The sequence below is a fragment of the Pocillopora verrucosa genome, chromosome 3 (assembly GCF_036669915.1).
Source record: "Pocillopora verrucosa isolate sample1 chromosome 3, ASM3666991v2, whole genome shotgun sequence".
Classification (NCBI taxonomy): Eukaryota; Metazoa; Cnidaria; class Anthozoa; order Scleractinia; family Pocilloporidae; genus Pocillopora; species Pocillopora verrucosa.
The window spans coordinates 27,402,063-27,423,589 of record NC_089314.1 but is presented as its reverse complement, the minus strand read 5'-3'; the positions used below and the strand labels follow the sequence as shown (position 1 = coordinate 27,423,589).

Here is a 21,527-nt window from a genome sequence, read left to right as displayed (position 1 = left end):
TGTGAACTTAGGAAAGACACTTTGCTTTCACAACGCTCTCTACTCTCAATAAGAAATGAGTACCGGCAGGGAAGCTTGATGAAATGCGAAGGAGTAACCTGGCCATGGACTAACATACCATTCAGAAGGGAATAGCAAGACTCTTCGATAGCTCATGCTTCACACAACCAAGGATGAGCTCTGCTTGGCTCGAGTGAAACTTACTTTATTACTCGTGATCAGCAGCACAAAAACATTTACGGTGACAGGTCTTTTATGCTATTCAGAACGTCCTCAAAGATGAATGAAGAGAAAAAATATTCTTCTGTTTTTAATGATGTAAGGTCATTTAGCTGTATAACATAGCATACCCATGACAAGCACAAACCTTCTTGCATGTCTGTACACCAGGGAGTCGTATCAGTCTGAAATTTCGAACAAACAAGCAATGCCTTTATTTGGACTGAAACACAACATCCCTGTGAGAAAACAGATCAGTTCTCTCACGGTGTCACGGTTATCCCTCACGAGGGGAAAGTTTCTGTAAACAGTTCACCACTCAAGGGTCAACCATAACTACACTCGATATCCTTCGTTTTCCTCGGCTTCGGTTACGATCCTCCCGAAAGTCCGTGGTTTGCCCCCCTCGCGGGAGAAACGTGGGATCAGTTTCAGCGAAACAGCTGGCTCTGGTAATCGATTCTAGGGCATAACTTGAACAAGTCACGTACCTCTTGGACTGGAATAAAGTCAGGATCATTCAGATTATCTCAAGAACCACAGGACAACCAGGTCTGAGGACCCTCGTGAGCAGAGAACAATGCAGCAAAGGTAGAACACGTACAACCATACCAACAAGCCAGGTGAAGGAACAAGGCTGTACCTTGGGAAAATACAACCGTGAAAGAATACATTAACTCAATCTTTGCAGACACGAAGAAAAAGTTCAATGTAGAATATATTCCTTAAAAAATTTTACTAACCTTCCCTGTAATCATTAAAATACCTGGTGCTGAATCAACACTTAGAAGTCTGTCTTTCAATGTAGCTCCAAACAGAGACTAGAGAAAAAAGAAGAAAACTTTCATTTACACTTGATAAAGCACATAATGGAATATCAATTCTACATCTTCAGAGGAGACTACAACCTTTGAAGTTTAAAACAGAAAATGCACATAAACATAGAGCTTCTTTTGCTCGGAGAAGATGGCCACCAGCTTGTTTAAACGTGTGCGAGTTGCGGTAATACTGCAGTGTGTTTGTAAGTGGGTGGTTAACACTCTATGACTTTCAGAAAAAAAAGGAGTCATAAATTTTAAGAGGCGTTAGTGCTATGATTTAGGGGGTCTCCGTCATAATCAGGCTGGAGTGTTTTCAATCATAAATGTATTCGTTTTAACAGACTCACCAACGAGCATACGTTGCCCCTAACCCCCAACCACACACCAATGGAAACAATCCATCTCTACCAACATAACAATGAAATCTGCCACGAATCAAGTAAAATGTAATTGGAAAAAATTTATTTTGAATAACCTACCTCTATTGACAAATTCAAGCGCATTTCAATAGAGTGCAGTAAAACCAAACCAAAGTAATTAAGAAGCAAATCGAATTTTCTTTCCAGTCCTTACCTTAACTACTACATAGCACAACCCCAATATTCTTTTCGGTCCTGCAAGAAAAGAGTAATCATAGATTAAGTATTACTGGCTCTGGTAAACTAAATAGACATACTCTGATTCTTGAGAGAGAGGGTTTAGGGTTATATATTGTATTAATATTATAAGGAGAAATTCTGTCTTGGTCACTCCATAGGGGTTAAGGGTTAGGGTTAGGGTTTAAGTTAAGAGAAAAGGGTTGAGGTTAACCATAGACATGTATCTCTTTCATCCACAAGACAAAGATAGTTATTAAGTAAAAAATGAACCAACAACATTACCTTCTCATCCACACACAGATGCTACACTCTATAAAAAAAATAGTCAAGGAAGAACCACTTTACTGTCACACTGGACAGTAGCACTATCTCTAATTTATAACAGGTATATGGTAAGTAGCAACATCCGGCCATAAGGTAAGTGGTATGGTATGACATGTACACTTCATATTGTGAAAAGTGTCCTTTCCTAAATTAAAACTTTATTTCAGGGGAACATTTTACCATTTAGGAGAAAATATTGTGACTTTACAAAGTTTAAAAAGTTGAACTCATCTAAACCTTATTGTTTTCAGAATATTCTAATTAAAAACCTTTTTCCCCATCACATCTTTGCTATCTCTTTTTTTAACTGACGAGATCAAATGAGATATTATCTAAAATCAGCTGACCTCACTCACCCCACCCCCCAAAGTGATTCATTAACTTTTACAATTTTCAAGTTTTCAGGAAAATACATCAAAGTGACATTATTGTAAAAAAGGATACATGACACAATATTAGAGAGAAGGCATAATCACATATCCTAGAACTGCAGTTAAAAGACCTTCAAATTTCGATGACTGAAACTGTAAAATAATTGACAAAGAAAGTTAGAAACAAATTGAAGCATATAAAAAATTCATTGCCATAAGTCATAAAGAAATAGTTACTGTCTTTCATACATGCACAGCCAAAGGAAACAAGAAATATTGCCAAAGAAGCATTCAGACAATGAGTAAAGTTTGGTGTGAAGTATTTTAGATATGGCTCACAAAAGATAATACTAAGCAATGGCCACCATAATTTTATCCATGAATTTCAAATAGAGAGTGAATCCCTCTACAAAAAAATGCGCATACTTTTGTATTTCAAAAGATGATTGTGAAGTGAAAAAGGGAGAGGGGATTTTAAAGCAACCAGTATTTTTTTTTATTAACATAACTCTGGGTTGCCACAGACTTTTGTTTCCTTTTCATCTGCAATCTTACACAATTAGAGTAAATCTAAAATGAAGGCTTTTTATTTAATTCATGATCAACAAAAACTATGGCAAAATTCTAAATTGTGACTGGTAATCAGCAGCTCAATTTGAGCACCAATAGGGCTGTACATAAGTAATGCTCAACATTGCACAAACTAGACAAAACATGTCATTTGCCCAAGCTGTGAAAAGGTCTACTGAGTGCTTTTTCTTCTCAGAAAAAAGTCACTGGTATGATACTATTTTTTTTACTAGTTTCCAGTGACAGGTGTTTTGTCTCTCAAATTTTTTCACAGTTTTAACTAAGTGGAGACTGAAATTTGTGCCAAATTATGTCTGTAATCATGATAAACTGATTTGGGTTCTGAGTTGCAGGCATCCTCCTTTGTTCATTTCTCCTGTGATTACAAACCAAATTGGACTCCACTCATCCTACTACAATTGTTAATAGGTACAAAGTCACGTAAGGTTAGGCATCATTCACACACAGACATCACGAAACCTGCCACTTACCACTTCCTCAAGTGATAATAGAATAACTGTAAACTGCCCATGTGAAAAGGACAGAAGGCTGAAAAAAAAATAACACAACAATCAACCACCACATCATTTTACAATGGGATCATATATGTGACTGTATGTTGCAAATCATAGTTTTTCCATTTTCAAAGGAGATAACCCCTCTCATCAAAGCAGGAACTTAAACATAATAGCCAGAGTAAAAAAATAACAGCGCAGTAAAAATAAGCCAGAAGAAGAATGTGGATGATTATGAATGGGAGGATTCCTTAGCAATACTATTGGCTAAAACTTTCAAGCTGCAAAAATTGTGACACAACTCCTTTAATAACCATGCAAAGTTACTCACCAAAGACCAAAATAAAGGATGTGTTTAGAGAAACCACCCAGAAAACATGCTCCTGAAAAAAAAATCCAGAGATGCATTTGTGAATCAAAGTGTAAACAAACAAAAATACATTTTCACTTAAACACCAATGAGAGGTTCTTTATTAATTAAGTCTATAATCCAAGATGTGCAAGGTGGCACATAAATGCATCTACCTCCAAGAGCTTTAAGTTAATATGTAACTAAAACACAATAGGAAAATTTTTTTTCTGCAGTTTCTTTCATTGCAGCTTTCCTGCAAGGATAATACAAAGTATCTTCATTTGCTTTTCATCCACAGGTCAAAAGGTAATTTACTTCACCTAACTGCAAACAAATATAGTTTGGAAACTCACCAAAAATACCAAAGACCCATCCAGCCCAAGCATCTGTTGAAGAAAATTGATAGAGATTGAGTGTCCATCAAAATGCTTGACACCAATACAGCTTTAGGCATGCATATATTTACTACCACCAGGAATACTGTGATTAACTTTGTTTCACGAGGGTAACACATAACGTTACATCTGATGAATTCATGGCCAGTTATTAGGCTTTAACTTACATTAAATGATATTCAAAGTGTCAGTTTGTACAAGTGTACAAAATGTAGTATTCTTTATGATAATCACCATGCAAGCATAATCTGGTGTAATATGTGGCTAATTTTGAGAAAAAAGCAAAAATCTTACCCTCTCCCATGTAAGTTCTTCTGCAGCCCTCTCCCATTCCACAGGATTCCAATTTGCATCATCTGTGGACAAAAAAAATTCAAAATCATCACCATCATTAGAGTCTTCAGAGCAAACAAGAACAGACCTTCAAATCAAATAAGTTCTTGTGTCATATAGCATGTGAAGAATGCAAGCATTCAGTAATGAAACTGGAGTATGCTTCAGCTGTGTGGCTCAATACTGCATAAATCATTCCACAGTAGTTGGTGTATGTTCTGTTTCTTTGACAACAGAAAAGCCAATGATTTTGTTTGATATAAGGTTTAAAGCAGTTCCTTTGGCATCAAGTTGGCAGTAAAGACTTGATCTGTCATTATAATACTAACTTCCCTTGCCAGAACACCTTCACTTGTTCTACAAATAGCTTTAGGGTGTCAGAGTTACCATAAAACTCCAACTTGGATGTGCTGTCTTAAACCCTTTCACTCCCAAGATCTCTTTAGTAATTCTCCTTACTGTCCAAAATAAAAATTAATTTTTATGACGTGAGTTTGAAGAATTTGGCATTGGATCAACTAACAATCTCTAAATTTATATTTTTATCCATTCTCATCACTTGTCTGCCTGAGATAATAATGATATTGTAAGGAGAAATTCTGTCTTGGTAACTAATGGGAGTTTAAAGGTTAATTACAAAAGTGTCATCCTTAAACTACAAGTAACTTCAATGAAAATTCTAAAGAAATTTCTTTTTTTCCTTTCAATTACAATAACAAAAAATATTTATTGCTGTTTATGCTGACCATCACCATTTTGAGCTCCATTTTCTGCATCTTGATTTGCTCCATTGTTCCCTTCTTCTTCTGGAATATCTTGAGGCTGGTTAACATTCTCCCCACCCCCACCTCCCTCAGCAGCTGCATTCTCAGCACCACCCCCAGGATCATTGTTTATCTAAATTAAAAGAAAGTGTGAAAGTATATGTTGTGATTAGACTTTTCTCTTTGTTTATAATCTTTAACACCAGTTTGACCTGAAATCCATTTTACAGAATGGCAGACATACAGTGTGAGATTAAGTTGCTACAATGAGAGCCAATTTCAAGCATTCTGAGCTTAAACTTACAACATTAAGTTGAGGAAGAGGATCAGCATTGGGCTCCAGCCATGCAGGGCCACCATTTGTGATAATCTGTTCCCGTAACCAAACTAAGCTAATGAATGCACACAGTGTACAGGCTACCACAAAACAGCCTCGTATACAGTCTGAAAATAGATTTTCTCTGCAGAGAGACAGAAATTGCAATAATTTGATCAACAGCCTAAGTATCATGCATTATTAGAAATCTAAAACTACCTCATTTTGTCATAGCTTTAAATATTTTTTGGGGTTTGAAAAAAAAAGGCTAAATTATGTGTAAGAACATCTTTGTGGCTAATCAATAGGGGAAAAAATTAATCATGTATATCTTGCTAAAAATTATTTTTAAGTGACAGTAGTCTCTTCCCACAGCATTATCCAATACTAACTTTTTGACATCTTCCATGGTTTGAAATTTACAGTTGAACCCCCATAACTCAAACCCTTGCTAACTTGAATTCCCTGCTAACTCAAAGCAAACTAATTTCCCTTGGATTTGCCTCATATAATTATTATTTACTGTAATTTTAACCTCTATAACTTGAAACCCTGCTAACTCAAAGCAATTTTTACTTCCCTTCAGGTATTTTTCTTTGTAATTTTACCCTCCATAACTTGAAGTCCATTTTCACTTTTGCGGACTAATAAGCCATAACATTTTGCATCAGAAGATTACATTTAGTCTCGTATATTACGACAAATAAACCTTTGTCAATATACGACATGTTAAAGTGAGATTTAGCGCTACACATTCTGAAAACAGCTGCTTTCTAGTACTAGTGGTTTTCATGCTTTTTTTGTTTCCTTTTGTTTTCTTCTCTTGTTTTCATGCTCTTACATTGCTAGAAATCTTACAATAAAACATGTACAAGCATAAAAACCTCTTTAATCAAGTGTTTCGGTCTTTTTGTTCAAAACCCCTCTAACTCAAAACCCTGATAACTCAAAGTTATTTTGATTTCCCTCAGCAATTCAGGTTATCAGGGTTCAACTGTATTTGTCATTTTCAAAAATGCACTCAGAGTTCCAAGCTGCCACAACTTTAGTCACCATGGCAAGAAAAAGGTTTTGGTGTCAAACTAAATCTGCAGCAAAAGTCACCAATTTGGCTGCTTATGTTGGGAAGTAAAGCAGTTTAAAGAGTGCTTTTCCATGACATTTCTGGGAACCACAACCATCTCTCTGGAAGCCATTTCATAATGTTTTTGTTGCCAAATCACAACTTAGAATAAGGGTGAGGTTGGAACCCTTGCACGTGGTTGTTACATTACACTGTACTTTTGAGATGGGAAGAGCACAAAGTACTTACGTGGACAACATATCTAATGGCAAAGTAAGAAGAGAATTGACAGATCCAGCAAATAGGCATCTGTATATACGATCTAAAATATGAAAAAAAGAAATTGAAGTGCTTTCACAATCAGCTTTTGCCAAACATTTCTGCCTCGCTCATCAGAAGTTTCTTTTTTTAGTCCAACAAGTCCTGACCTGACTGAATCAACATTAAAACATTGTTGTTGGAAGCTTACAGCTATTGAATAACAAGATTATATTACTTTTGGTGAGAAATTTTATTCCTTCACTTCATTGGCAATAGGGATCACTATCCTACTGAAAATTGAATTACCATATAAAACTGGATCATCACCATAGTGATCCAACTAGAGTTTCATGACAAAGGAATAAGAACAACCTATTTCAAGTCCATAGGGAAGAGTTCTATGTACATGCAGGTACAACATACACTGAATGAAGGCTTTGTTTGTGCTTAAAAGTTCATGGAGGTAGGACTTCCTGAGGGTTAAAACATTTGGGGTACATTTATATCAAGTAAAAAGCCCTTTTCTTGTTACAAGGAGGAAACATAAACGGATTGAGTTGGTTGTGCAACTTTTGAATAATTTTATCAATGGTTCAAATTTTCTTGTCCTATCTATTTGGGTACTGCAATATATCACAATTACTTCAAAACAGAGCTGGAAGTAAATTTGAACCAGGGATAAATTAAACTACCAAAGTTACACATCCTTCATTTTTTTAATCTGGTGTAAGTCACTCTTATCCCTATCTGAGAAACAAGTACTTTATGAAAGAGAGAATTTTAAAAATGGAAATACATGACTGTGTAGCCTTCATGTAGGGAAGATTTTTACATCTTGTATTCAGACAGAGACTTAGAGTAAAGAAAATGAAACTGCATTGACTTACATGCTGTAATAGGTACAACTCCCAGCCATGCCAAGGCAACCAGTGTGTAATGAAGCCAATATTTTAGAGCTCTAAGAATGTTTGTTACTAAACCACCAACAAAATCCTTGACAGGAAGTCTGTTGGGCATGTCTGGTGCGTAAACTATGACAAAACAGAAACAAACAAACAAAAAATTGTTGTCAGTAAAAAATATGATGTTTAACTTTTTTGTTTCCTTTGTTTGAACATGTATAAGATGATGATTGATTAATTACAACAACAAAACAAAAAAACAACAAAAAAAGCAATAGAACCACAATGAACATATTTTAAATTGTTCATTAAAACACAAATTTTAATATATTGACAGTTTCAAAGAACAAAGAAGATAATTGTTAAATAGATAAATTTATGAAATGCTACACAAAGAGACAGGTTCAAACATATACATCAAAGAAGACAAATTAAAAGAGCAAATAAATTTATGGTAGAATGTATCATTCTTTTATAAAGAAGAAATTACAATTCCCAGGAGACAATACTATATAGCAAATATTCCAAAAGCTATTTTAATGACACTCACTTGGTTTGAATGCAAACCGGTGATTGCATAATTCACAATATCTGAAATGGATACAGGAAAGACAAAAAAGTTCACTCTAAGGAATACCACTATTTATGGTTCAATTTGGCGACTGCTGCTATTTCCAGTGGTGAATTTCACCAGCAGTTGGCTTTTAGCCAAAACTTTGTGTAATAGTCTTAATGTAAAATGAAATGAATTAACAGTTTACTTACAAGTATTCCAGATTATTGAATAGAATGACATTAATACTCACTCTTTTTTACTGTGTTTAAGCCACTGTACCAAACTGCGAATAAGTGAATGGAACCAATGAATGAAAAGAAGTAAAATCAGAAGAAGTCAATATTAGATGTTTTAGCAAATTCACAAAGGGAATAATACATATACATGGCTGTGTGAAGTAAGGACATTTTATGTTTGAGTGCTGAAGAATATTTTTACAAGTGAACCCAGCAAACAAGTGAAATATTTCTTAAAATATAAAGAGAAACCTTGTATCACAATGCAGCCATTTAATCTTTTATTTGCAATATTAACACCAATGAAATAGGAAATCACTGCCACTGCAGGTGTGATTCATTATGTAACCATAACATAATCTTTTTGTATGCAAAGATAACATGTTACATGTATCTCCAGCAGGAAGATATCATGATTTTGCAAGAGGGCTTAGCTGATATTCAAATGGTGTTTGTATGATACAGCACTTAATTCTACAATTTTCATGTGAGGTTTGGGGAATGAATGTACAGCCACTTCAGGATTTTCCCCCTAAATAACATGATTTGTTATATCATTAACAAATATTCACCCAAGTGGAGGTGAATAGTGGTGCATATTCATTGAGCTAGGAAGCAGCAAGGTAAATATCCACCTCTTTCACCAACACTAAGGTGAATATTGACTAATGAATACTAGCCAATCAGTACATCAAACAGCACTATTCACTTGTTTGGTATTAACTAAGTAATAACATTTACAAGTATATACCACACAAATAAAAGGTACTTTTCACAGTCATGCTGATTGGCAAGTTTGGAGGTAACTCACAAGTACTATTCACCTCCATGCCACCAAAGAGACAAAATTGTTCATCTGACCATTTAATTTCCCACCATATTGAGAGAATTTAACTATTATTTGATTAAAAGTGAAGGAATTTAAAATAGAATACTTTGTTTACACTAGCTAAAATGATAACTGTAGTGGTTTAGTTAAGGCTCCATAATAATAGTATCATTTCAATGCCTGGATCTATGAAAGTCACATATTTAAATACTATTATTGTGAAAACACTTTGACCTTGTAGCTTACCAACACTATAAAATTAAAGCACCATGACAATTTTATGTAACTAAATACTGACTCTGAAAATGTCATAATACAAAAGAGACTAAGGATGAAGCTATTTATACAAGGAAACTAGAAATGTACAATTTTGCACTGCACTAACAAAGCAAACCGCTGTACTGCTTTACCGATCATAGATAACAAGCCGAAACTTTCTATTTCCTTTTTATCGCTACCAACGTAAGTTGACATCTTTCGGTCTAGACAACGTTGAAAACAAAACAGAATTCTAAAATACAACGCACATGTACACTGTAATCTTCCTGTAAGTGAATTCAACATCTCACTTTCATCCATTCTATATTTCCCGTTGATTGAGCAAAAATTGCTCTGGGCGTAATTTTTCGGCCTTGTGCAAACAATTAACGATGTTAAGCACTAAATACAAGAGATATTGATGCAGATCACGAGATCTGCTTCGCCGGTCTAACACACTCCAGTATGGTGCTCTTGTAAAAAACCTAGATAAAAAGCTCAAAATACGTACCATTCTTGATGTATAAATTTAATGCTTCCCGTGCATATACATGGGTGGTACAGAGGCTTATCATGTGTCCCTTCAGCGCGACAAACCCTGCAGATATCGCCTAGAGAAAAACAAAAACACTGAGAAACATAGGAACAGACAGATTGTATGCGAATGTTAATACCTTAAATTAATCCTTTCATTTTCCACATCAAAAGGAAAGATTCGTGGTGTTATTTAAAAATTTCCAGGTAATTATTATAAAAATCTTTAAGGAAAGTTACACTAATTTTAAGAAAATGCAATAGGAGAGCAAATAACGAGGAACTCCTATCAACCTTCGTGTGCATCGTCGTCCATCTTGTTTCGTTTGGTCAAAGACTATTCTTGGTTGTGAGGCAATACAAATTTCCCCCGCCCCAGTCCACGCAGATTCGGTTTCAGTATGGATGCAATCTTTCACGAGAAGGTAAATGTTTTCCTGCGAATCTTGCCTTTTTGCCAGCCTTCAGGGTCTTAAATCCATAAGAAATTATCTTATTAATGTTACTATTGTTTTGCTTTGCAGCAAGAAGGTTCTCTTTGCGCCCAACACTGCCTCAATGCCTTATTACAAGGTACTGTACCAGCTAATGCAGACAGAGAACAGTGCGTCAAATGTTAAACTTATAATTTGTGATTGAGTTGTAAGGAAGATCATTTGACGTTTATGTCAAGGATAACTTTTAATTCAAAGCCAAACATAACTAGTTTCTAATAAGCTGCAATTTGTGGTAAAGACATTGCACTGCTTGTTGGAATACCTTGGAATAATTTCATTTTTTTTTTGACAGCTCGACTTTATTGTTATTGATCCATATGAAAACAATAGTTAAGTTAAGTTAGTTTAGGACACTCTTTTGGTCGTACATCTCTCTTCCAGGACTCTGAAAACTTCTAGAGGTGTAGTTTTTTAGGGATGTGATCTTTTCAGACAGCTGTTTGGGAGTTCACTGCTTTTTGATCGTGATCAAACTACTTCGCCTTACACTTAGCCTCTAGTGGCCTAGACCCTCCTTTGCTGTCTACCATAAAATTCTTATGAGATAAAATTTCCGCACAGCCCCATACTATTGTAAAACAAATCTGTTTTCCCAAGGGCAATGTATTGTTTTTGTCATTGTTTTCTCTTTCCAAGAACTGAATGCATAATGTAGGATGGGGCTGTGCAGAAACTTCACTTTCTTATTATGTTACTTCAAATAATTTATTATTGGATCAATAGGAATTCCCTGATTGATATTTTTCTTTACTCTCATCACTCTTCAGCTTAATATTGTATTAATACTGCAAGGAGAAATTCTGTATTAGTCACTTGTAGGAGTCAAAGGGTAAGTGGGGAGTTCTCTACAATGAACAAGTATTCTAAATTGGAGAGTTGGCAGTGATTCATGTTGCTTTTAGGCATGGAAAGTGGGATAAGCTCATGCAATGAGGGGCCAGTAGGCTTGAGAAATTAAACCAACCTAACCTTTTTCATAGGCCCTTACTTAAACCCAGTGGTTCTGGCGGATATAGCGACACAATTAGATGAGCTTGAGAGAGCAAGAATGGCAGAAGGAGATGTTACATCACAGGATTATCAAGAATTTATTAAGGTAACTGTTTTGATTTTTGAAGGGAACTTATTACCATAAATGAGGGATGAGTTGATCAGAAGACATTATCACAGTGAGAAGAGTGGGGATTTGGTACTGCTTTCATCAGAAAATTCATGACCATAAGAGCTTCATATATGGTGCCTTTAAGAACAGTGCATGCTTTTGCTATTGTATACACAAGCTATATATCATGCCTTGGTGGTAAATGGGAGCAAAAAAGGCCAACATTTGGTACTTATAAAAGGCTTTTTTCCCTAATATTAATTGGCAAAATCAATTCAACCATGCTGCCTTCTGTTCATAAAAAACTTCAGAAAGTGAAAGAGAAATATCTTACTTTCAGGGAAGGAGTTAGTAAAGCTACATGTAGAGTGAGGTATGCTGACAAATTCAATCAAGTGAAATAATTCAGAAAAATGCAGAGTGACCTATATTTTAGAAACCACTTGATAAATTTTTCTACTATTACTATTGATCTTGTTTGTCTTGGCCAGGAATTATATTTCCTTCACTTTGTTAGAAAATGCAATGTCAGTACCTTTTTCAGTTTTAAAACCTAGTTACCCTAAATTTTTTTTTTTTTTTTATCTTGATAGCCCTTGATAGTCATTGGTCAGGCAAATTAAATCCCTATTAGTAGGTACCAACCTTAAGCTGATATAACAAATCCAGAAAGACAAACTAAACAAAGCACAGGGGGTAAAGGAATATCTGTATTATAATACCCAATCATGAAAAGATGCATTTAAAAATTTCAGACAATCAACCAAGCACTATGTTATAAGCAACAACAGAACGTTATATTCAACAATTATTCATCAAAACAGAGGTGGTTTGTGGGATATATCTATTAAGCCACAAAACATATGGGGGTATTGACTGTTTCCAGTATATATCAAAACCAGTAGAGGGCAGCAGTATCCATATCCCTCCAATGGGAGGGATTTATTTTGGGTAGGGTAGCTCCCCCTCTCTCCCTACCCTTTTGGAAATGTCATTTGGTATCTTATGTTGCCTAGGAAATTTCCAGTGGTCATTGAACGCTTTGATTCCTAAGATCTCATTAGTAATTCTCCTTACTGTGTGCTACACAATTCTTATGGTGTTTGCTTGGGGAATTTGGACTTGGATCAATTACTAATCCTTAAATTGATAACTATTCTTGTCACTTGTCAGCTTGATATTGTAAGGATAAATTCTGTCCTGGCCACTCATGGAAGTTAAAGGTCCCATGGGTGACAGGGGATATTTTCTGAAATTGTCTAACATAAGTTGAAATTCTGTGATTGTAATCCTTTTTTCTTGTTGTTTTTACAGCAACCTTCTTCAAATATGGATGACAGTGGATTCTTCTCCATTCAAGTTATATGCAATGCACTCAGAGTGTGGGGGTTAGAGCTGATACCATTTTTGAGTCCAGAGGCCAGAGAGGCACGAGAAAATCCTCAGTAAGCCTTGGTATACTATTAATTTAATAATTTTATAATATATACATAATTATTACTGAGTTTCTACAAAGCCACCACATGAATATTCCATTATTAAGTGACACATGATTAGAAAGAGTAACATATTCTTAATTGCTTTTTTCTTCTAAACTAGGTACCAGAAAGCTTTTATATGTAACTTACAACAACATTGGCTGACCATACGAAAAATTGGCCATCAGGTACTGGAAATATTAATTTTACTGTAATTGTTAAAAAAAAAATAGAAAAGCCTGATTTAAATGGCATTGTCTGTCAAAGAGGGATTCGTTAAGAGCTTGACTGAACTCATTCCACTGATACCATGAGACAAATGATCAAAAATGAGTAAATTTCTAAAATAAACCAAGGTGCTGTGTTGGTTGGGGGTATAACAGGACAACTTGAATTTATCAATTGGGTTAAAAAGAGTTTGTAAAGCTGACCTCAGTTGTTCCAAGGTTGGATAATGCTATCCACTGGATAAATCTCTCTCTGGTGGATAATGCCATGCATTTTGCAATCACTTATCCGTTGGATAGTGTTATCTGCCCTTTATAAAACTGGGCCCTGATGTTTTGAGTGTTAACCCTTTAACTCCCAAGATCTTACTCCAATCACTAGATCTTGTTAGTAATCCTCCACTTGCTCTGATGAAGGGCAAACACTTGAAATGTCAGCTTTTTTACTCTTTACAGCGACCAATTTGTTTTCAACTCAGTTGTTAATACTAAATTACCTGCTATACTCTCCCACCGACACAGCACCACAGTTTCTTTAGAAACTTACCCCCTTAATTCTCCTTACTGTCTGCCATATAGTTCTTGTAATATTAGTTTGAAGAATTTGATATTGGATAAGGTAATAAACCCCTAATTGATATTTGTCTTTATTCTCATTGCTTGTCTGCTTGATATTGTCTTGATACCATAAGGAGAAATTCTGTCTTGATCACTCGTGGGAGTGAAAGGGTTTAGCCCTGACAAAGGTCTAACTCTCAAAACATCATTTTTAGAAACTCTTTACGGTGGCCAATTTACATAGTCAACTCATTTGACAAAACCAAATATTATTATTATATTATAATATCTAACAAAGTTAGTATAGCAGTAAAATGTTGCAGGCTCATCTGCCTCTCCATTGGCTGCCACAAAGGAAAAACTAAATGAAGAAAATATGAAGATAATGAATGTAAAAAAGCTAGTCTAGAGTTATGAATCTGGAGTAACCAACGTGGAAATTGAGAGAACCACATCAAATTAAAGTGTCCGTGTTTTTTGTTGCAGTGGTTTAATCTTAACTCTCTGTTGTCCAAACCAGCGCTGATAACTGAGACATATTTGTCACTATTTCTTACCCAATTACAGACAGAAGGTACTTGCGAGCAGAATTTTAAATCTTATTTTCACAGTGACTGTATCTACATTAATTTTGAGGTGTTTTAAATGCTGTGGCCAAGCAAACAAAAATATATACTAATTTTGCTCTTCCCTGTCAAATGACAATTTCTTTTTCATAGCTTGCAAATTATGCACTCAACTGTCAGAGTTGATTTACATGTAACTGTCCATTTTGATTCCAGTATATTAGCTTTCAAACAGATTATGAGAACAGACAAGCTTATCAGTTAGAGGGTATTAGTTGTGCCTCCCCTACTCAAAGAGGCACACAAAGTGATGATATCTGGGCACATTGGTCAGCTTAGCCATCATAGAATACAATGCCAAATTATCTTGTCTAGTTTACAAGGAATTCAAAGGCACTTAGAAAGGAGAAATACTAATTGGATCTTTGAAGTAAAAGTAAATAGAGGGGCAAATAATGTGGGTTTAAGTGATTTGGCCCAATATAATTTCTATCATTTTAGCTTCAATAATTTGCTCCTAAATTCTCATCAAATACTTTACATTATGTTATTATTGTAAAGAGAGGTGTGACAGTGATCACCTCTTGGAGTGAAAGAGTCATTAGTGTCTTATTCAAGACCTTGCCCTCTGCTTCTTATGTTGATAGACTGAGAATTTTGTAATATTTAAGTAGCTCAGAGTCCTTGACCCACTGTGTGGTATCTGTAGACTTTAAAAAGAGCCACAAAGAATGATTTGAAATTAAAAATCTCCAATTCAAGACATTATCAGTTCAAACACATGGACATTACCACCCATGATTTCTTGCCTCTTAGGTTATTCAATATTTGTTGTGAGAGGAAATTTACCAGAGAGTGAAGCAGATCAACTTTTGAAGCTTTGTCCAGCTGAATCACAGAAGAAACCTTTTAAAACGTCTGCACACAAATTGGTGAACAAAACAGATCTAACAGCTGCGCTTCAACAGGCCAGTGGTGTTGTAGGAGGTGATGGTAAGTTTAAGCTTTAAAAATTAAATCTGTCACTTACCTGAGCATTCTTGTTATCTCAAACTTATGTTTGGATGCAACTACATTATTTCATGACTTTGGCAGATTTATGTTTCCCTGTAACTGAACAATATTTATATTTAGTTCTAGAGATGAGCTGTGTATTATACAGCAATGTATCTTATTTTGTCATCAGATAAACCAGTTGACATGGACGCAGTTCGGAGAAAACGAGAATTGTATTTTCAAAGGTAAGTTAACTTTAAAACAATGGGTGACCTTTTTGGTTTGGAGTCACTATTGTGATTGGAAACTCACTTCAACCTCTTTCTTGTATTTTTTCTCTATGCAGTTGATTCTATTCAAAAAGAAGTGTTGAGGGAATGACAATAAGTGTTTTAAAGAAGGAGCCCAGTATGGCAGAATTCTAGATTCCACTTAAGATACTTCTTTTATCATTTTGCAATTGGACAGGAAAAACCCAAAGGATCAGCTTGCTATGTTTAAGCATGCGATCAATGCTCTTTAAGTGATCGAGACTTTTCAGCTTCACTGAGGAACAAAATTAATATTATAATATGTACTAATATGACTTGTTTACATCTTTTGTGGGTGCATACTGCTATTCTCTGTGCAGGTTATGTTTATCTAGAGTGTGATTTACTGTGGGACTAAAAATCTAGTTGATTGAACAAACCTTTGAGTGGTGAAGTTTGTAGTTGGGTCTTTTCTTTTCATGTAATATTACAAGTTACACCTGGCATTGATTAATGTCTTAAGGAATATATTCTGAATTGTTAATGTGCTAATTGGAAGTTTGTTGGATTGGAACCCTAGCTGAAGTTGACCTGATTTTTTTTTTTTTTTCTTTTTTAGACAAAACCACACCCAAGCAAACAATCCAAATACAGAACAAACCTCAGAGACAGCAGATACATCTCAAGAAACTGTAACAACACCTGGTCCACCAGCTGATCAAGAAGAATCGTCAGGTACAGAATAAGATGGGTTCTCACTGACATGTAAAGTATTTGGTTTGGTTCATAAGGTGGGATATATTAGACAACATGAGAGGTGAAAATGCTGTTAGACTGTTCACAATGTGAGCTTTTACCTTCTCCCTCAACTTAAGCATGAGAAAATTTTTGTGACACTTAAAACACTAAGTGACCAGCAGCTAATTTCTCCCAACGATAATACTCTTGAATCATTCATTAAGATCATAAGGATAAAGGAGGTCACCTCCCTATGAAGCTTTGCTTGTTAAACAAATTTTCCTTGTCAGTACCAAAGGAAATGTATTAAGAGACAAGTATAAAGATTATGAATACTAAACGTTTGAACGTGTCCTTTAGTAGCATGTCGTAATGATGTGGGATATTGATCGAATGAAGCCTTTAGTAGCACTTAAAGGCTTCATTCGATCAATATCCCACATTATGAATACTGATGTTAGGTTGTAAAGGGATAAAGGTGTGGAAGTGTGACAAAAGAGGATTAAATAATTTTTGGGCTCGGAAACCCCCTCCCTTCCTCCCTCATGTTAAGATGGCTCTCTTGCTTGTGTCCAGTTTCTTGTGAATTCTCAAGATTCTGGAAGCAGACAACAAGAAGATGCCATTTTGTTGTTTGCTATTGTCATAAACATCATGCTTAACCTGTCAATTGACTGCCTATCTCCTCTGACAGAGGGCTAATGCTCAAAACATCAGCTTTAGAAACTTACTACAGTGGTCAATGTACCTTATCAACTCATGCAGTTGTTAAACCAAGTTATCTTTTAATATCCCTCCCCCTCCCCCCCCTCCAATGCAGCACTGTAACCCCCCCCCCTCATTAATTTAATGATTGGTAGTTTATTAGCTCCAGTGGAGGGATGTGATTTTGTTACCTTGCACAATTACAACTGTGCAAGACATATTTGGTGCTCCCTTAGTAAAAGTTTTTTTATTCTTTTTACTTATTTCAGAATTATCAGAGGAGGAAATGCTTCAAATTGCTCTCAAGTTGTCTCTTGAAATTACATAGTGAGGAGTTTTTCTTGGAATCTGTCTCTTTTTTGTTTCTTTATAGTAGTAACTGAAGGAATAAGAAGTGAATGTATGTTAAAAAAAAAAAAAGATAGCTAAGTTTTCAAATTTGTACAAAATAACATTACATAAAGAACTTCTTTAGACTTAGGGCCAATTTGATTGGAATTTCACATCCCCACATACTTGACACCTTGGGAGAGGAGGTTTCTCAGAGAAACAATTTCTTACCTTAAAAATTCACTGGAAACTGTTTTAATTTCATCATGGAGAGTACTGCAATATTTTATTAAGTAGAAGGTCTCAGGATACACCTCACAACCTACGAACATGGTCAAATATTTGAATAGAAAATCCCTTATTCCCCTTCATTAGTTCACACAAGAGGCTTGTCAATCCTCTCTGAGTTCACCCCAAAGGGATTTTTACAAATAAAGGCATGTATATTAGGAAATACAACAGTTCTTCCTTTATGGTCAATTTTTATCCCATCAGCAAAGAAACTGCTTGAATTGTGCTCCTTCTACCGTTTTGTTTGAATCTTCTCCAAAATAATTAGGAACAAAATGAGGTTGGTTCTGGTAATATTCTTTCAACCAAAGCATTCAATCAATAAGAATCGTGTCCTATTATACAGACAGGCAGACAGAAAGTGAACATTGTCCATATGTCCCAACCAAATCTCGTATGACCGCTCTCGGTGAAACCGCCTCACGCTCAAATAGTGCAGAGGACAGGTAGAGTACAGGCAGAGGACAGTAGAGAATCTAACAATGACGGCGTGGAATAGGGAGTCCTACGGAGCCCAGTTAGTGCCACCTCATATTTCTCATCAAGCTTATTTTTCACCACCTCAGTTTTTTCCCAGCACGACTTCAACTGTTCGGCACTACTTCAACGGTCGTGCACGATTACAACTTCCCTGCACGACTTCAACTATTCGGCACGACTTCAGTTTTCCAGCGCGATTTCAACTATCTGACACGAATTAAACATCCGGCACAACTTCAACTCTCTGCGCAACTTCAACTTTCCGGCATGACTACAATTTTCCGGCACGACTTCAACTTTTCTGAACGACTTAACTTTCCGTGCCGGAAAGTTGAAGTTGTGCCGGGAAAAAACTGAGGTGATGAAACATAAAGTCGAGGTAGTGAAACAAAAGTTGATGAGTACTACAAGATAGTACTAACTGGGCTCCGTAGAATCCCTAGAGGGTTAGGTTTATCGCGAGTGGCCATTTCAAGGGCATCTCAAAAGGTTCAAAATAATGTTTTTCATTCCAAACTAATTTTAAACGCGAAATACTCAGTACAGAGGGAAAAAAGAAGAAGAAATAGACACAACCATAATTTTCCATTTTTTTCCTACAAACACATAATTTATTGACTTCTATCTAGCAAGTTATTGCACTATCACCATCTTTATCTGACGAAAATGAAGAAATTAAACAACTCGAAGAAATCTTAAAATGATACTTTACACCAGGTGTACACTTTTAGTTCAATATTAGACGCGAATATTTAGCTAGTCATGAGACTACGTTCCCTTCCCTTGAGAAGTTTCTAAACTTTTCCAATTGTACACACGGAAGAGAGGGCGTAACACTATTGAGGTAACACTATTGAAAACGGACCTCTGCAATAGATTTATGTGTTCTTACCGGCGCGAGTAGCCCCTCACTTCAAAGGTAAAGGAGGGATTATTGTGCTAAAACAAAGAAAGTTCATCTCCCAATTTACGGCAACGTTACTTAAATTCGTCTTTTGCACCGAAAACCTTCAGACATAAATGTTAACTATTACACGGTAATGACAAAAAACTTCTTTGTCAGAGTTAAATTTTCCCTCTGATACAAAACCTTTTTTCTAACCACACCTTTGCTAATTTAAATTAACAGCGAGTACCTCGCTTGTGTCCAAGTATGTCCGATAAGAGTTACACATGTACTAACACACATTAAAAGCGCTCTCGTCTCATCGAGAATTTCTCGCTTAACTTGCGTATTCGAACAGTTCTTCACAAAATGAGGTCATGGACGTTCCAAGTCAAAAATATGAGGTGGTTAGACGAGCTTGAACAAGGCAGAGCAACAAAGTGCCTAAACCTATTGATTTAATCTTTAAAAAATCAGCTTATGTACAAAACGGCTGCATGGATTAATCGTCTTCGTTGAAAATACGGTTAAGGTTATCGAATTTCTTGCCCCATTCTTGCAAGAAAGCAAATTCTTGCTCCTCCTCCTCATCCGGCTCTTCGTCACTATCTCCAAGCTCACTGAGGTCGTCGACGTCTGAATCATCTCCTTCGTACCGATAAATGTGTAACTCGTCAATGGATAAGATGTATTCGCCGTCCGCTTCGTGAACGCGTGTATCGATGAACTGTTTCACGTCAATGCTTTCAGGATGTACTACGCGACGCTTAGTCATGGTTGTAACCCCGTGCCGTAAACCAGCACCAGGCATCGCTCCTTGTAGAAGGGGTTTATTTTCTGCAACGGTGAACTCTTCTTCGCCAATACCCCCAGCATCCTTGAACTTGCCACTTCCTGCGCCACCTGTACCAGCTATGCCGTTTTCAACATAAGTGTACTTCATAAGAGTTGTAATATCATAACCGAAGTTATCTTCCTCGCCGGCGCCTTCGTCGTGGTACGGTCGAATGTTGTCGTGAACATGCCCATCTTCAACCACAGCCACCACAGCAGGCACTGGTCGCCTTTTCAGTAATACGGCGCCGACAATTGCTAAAATGGCCAGCAAAACGACCAGGACAACTGCGATAACTGCAGGATTCGCCCACCTGCTTCCTGGACGTGTGCCTGAATAGAGAGCGAGAGCATATTAATTTTACTTGCTTCTCTGGAAAATCTAAGCCCTGAGGTCAACCCCCCCTGAGAAAGGCGTTAACAGGGCCAACACCAAGAGTCCGTAAAATATATTAAAGTTCACACGGCAACCAGGTGGACAATCAGACATAGTTTGAAGCTACACTGGTTTGCAGATTTAATGAATGTAACCGAAGAAGTTACAATTCATAGACCCAACGTTTCGACACTCCTGTCTAGTGCCTTCATCAGGGGTGATCTAAACGCTGCAACAAGAGGTCCTTTTATACGATCACTAATTAGCGGCCTTTTTTCTGACGAGGTGTAAATAGGCGTCAGGAAGCAGACCGCCGTCGTCACGATTTAAAGGAGCGTGGGCGGAGTTAATGTGCCAAGCCTCCAAACAAAGGCGCTGGTGGTAACGCCGATTAGTAGTGATAATTTTAGAATTATCCCACCCAATTGTATGGTTGGTTAGGCAAGTATGCTCCGATAAAGCTGAATTTTCCTTTTTGCAAAGAAAAACCGCTTTTTGGTGCTCTTTTAACCGTGTACCAAACTGGCGTTTGGTCTGTCCGATGTATTCGTTATCACAGTCATTGCAAGGAATAGAATAAATGGCGTCGGTTCGTTGTTCTTTCGTGACAGGATCCTTAGGTTTGGCGAAAATATGCCCCAAAGTCTGAAAAGGTTTTTGAGCAACTTTAACGTTGTGGCTATTCAAAATTCTCTTGATGGGTTCAGTAACACCCTGTATGTAAGGAATAACAGCAAAACCAGTCGCTGGTTCCCTTTCATCAAGAGCGTTACTATTTGTAACTGGTTTTTGGCAGTTACGGAGAAAAGTTTTTGTATAGCCGTTTGCCTTTAGGACATTGGAAACATATTTCCTCTCCTCAGCCTTCGAATCGAGTGATGATGGTAGACAATCAGCCCTCCTAAGTAAAGTTTTGGCTACAGACTTTTTATGGCAAATAGGATGGTGAGAATCGAAAGCGAGGTATTTGTCGGTGTGGGTGGGTTTACGATAG

The 21,527-nt window shown here is 36.4% G+C and overlaps 3 protein-coding genes across 4 annotated transcripts in view; 1 reads left to right on the top strand and 2 right to left on the bottom strand.

Moving 5' to 3' along the window:
- Window positions 1-1,927: 1,927 nt before the first annotated feature.
- LOC136279499 (E3 ubiquitin-protein ligase MARCHF6-like) lies at window positions 1,928-10,542 on the bottom strand. The gene is made up of 14 exons (XM_066163406.1): window positions 10,513-10,542; window positions 10,196-10,295; window positions 8,612-8,644; window positions 8,356-8,396; window positions 7,791-7,934; window positions 6,892-6,964; window positions 5,568-5,724; window positions 5,246-5,396; window positions 4,461-4,522; window positions 4,125-4,157; window positions 3,751-3,802; window positions 3,396-3,453; window positions 2,408-2,487; window positions 1,928-1,949 (listed from the first exon to the last, which is right to left on the bottom strand). The coding sequence occupies exons 1-13, from the start codon at window positions 10,532-10,534 to the stop codon at window positions 2,457-2,459; spliced, it is 957 nt and encodes a 318-aa protein (XP_066019503.1). The 5' UTR covers window positions 10,535-10,542; the 3' UTR covers window positions 1,928-1,949; window positions 2,408-2,456.
- Window positions 10,543-10,584: 42 nt separating this feature from the next.
- LOC131798963 (ataxin-3-like) lies at window positions 10,585-19,705 on the top strand. 2 transcript variants are annotated; one of them, XM_059116626.2, is made up of 10 exons: window positions 10,585-10,643; window positions 10,743-10,791; window positions 11,696-11,811; window positions 13,132-13,262; window positions 13,417-13,483; window positions 14,567-14,654; window positions 15,463-15,639; window positions 15,833-15,887; window positions 16,513-16,628; window positions 17,606-19,705. In XM_059116626.2, exons 1-10 carry the CDS (start codon window positions 10,620-10,622, stop codon window positions 17,662-17,664), a joined length of 882 nt encoding a protein of 293 aa, XP_058972609.1. In that variant the 5' UTR covers window positions 10,585-10,619; the 3' UTR covers window positions 17,665-19,705. The 2 variants fall into 2 exon arrangements, with proteins under 2 accessions (XP_058972609.1, XP_066019504.1); XM_066163407.1 differs by lacking the exons at window positions 10,585-10,643; window positions 10,743-10,791 and adding an exon at window positions 11,524-11,544.
- Window positions 19,019-21,527, bottom strand: part of LOC131798953 (protocadherin-like protein) — a 29,116-nt gene continuing 26,607 nt past the window's right edge. The window contains exon 18 of the mRNA XM_059116617.2: window positions 19,019-20,490. Coding sequence (XP_058972600.2) covers window positions 19,826-20,490 — 665 coding nt within the window. The 3' untranslated portion in view covers window positions 19,019-19,825. The remainder of the gene's footprint in view (window positions 20,491-21,527) is intronic.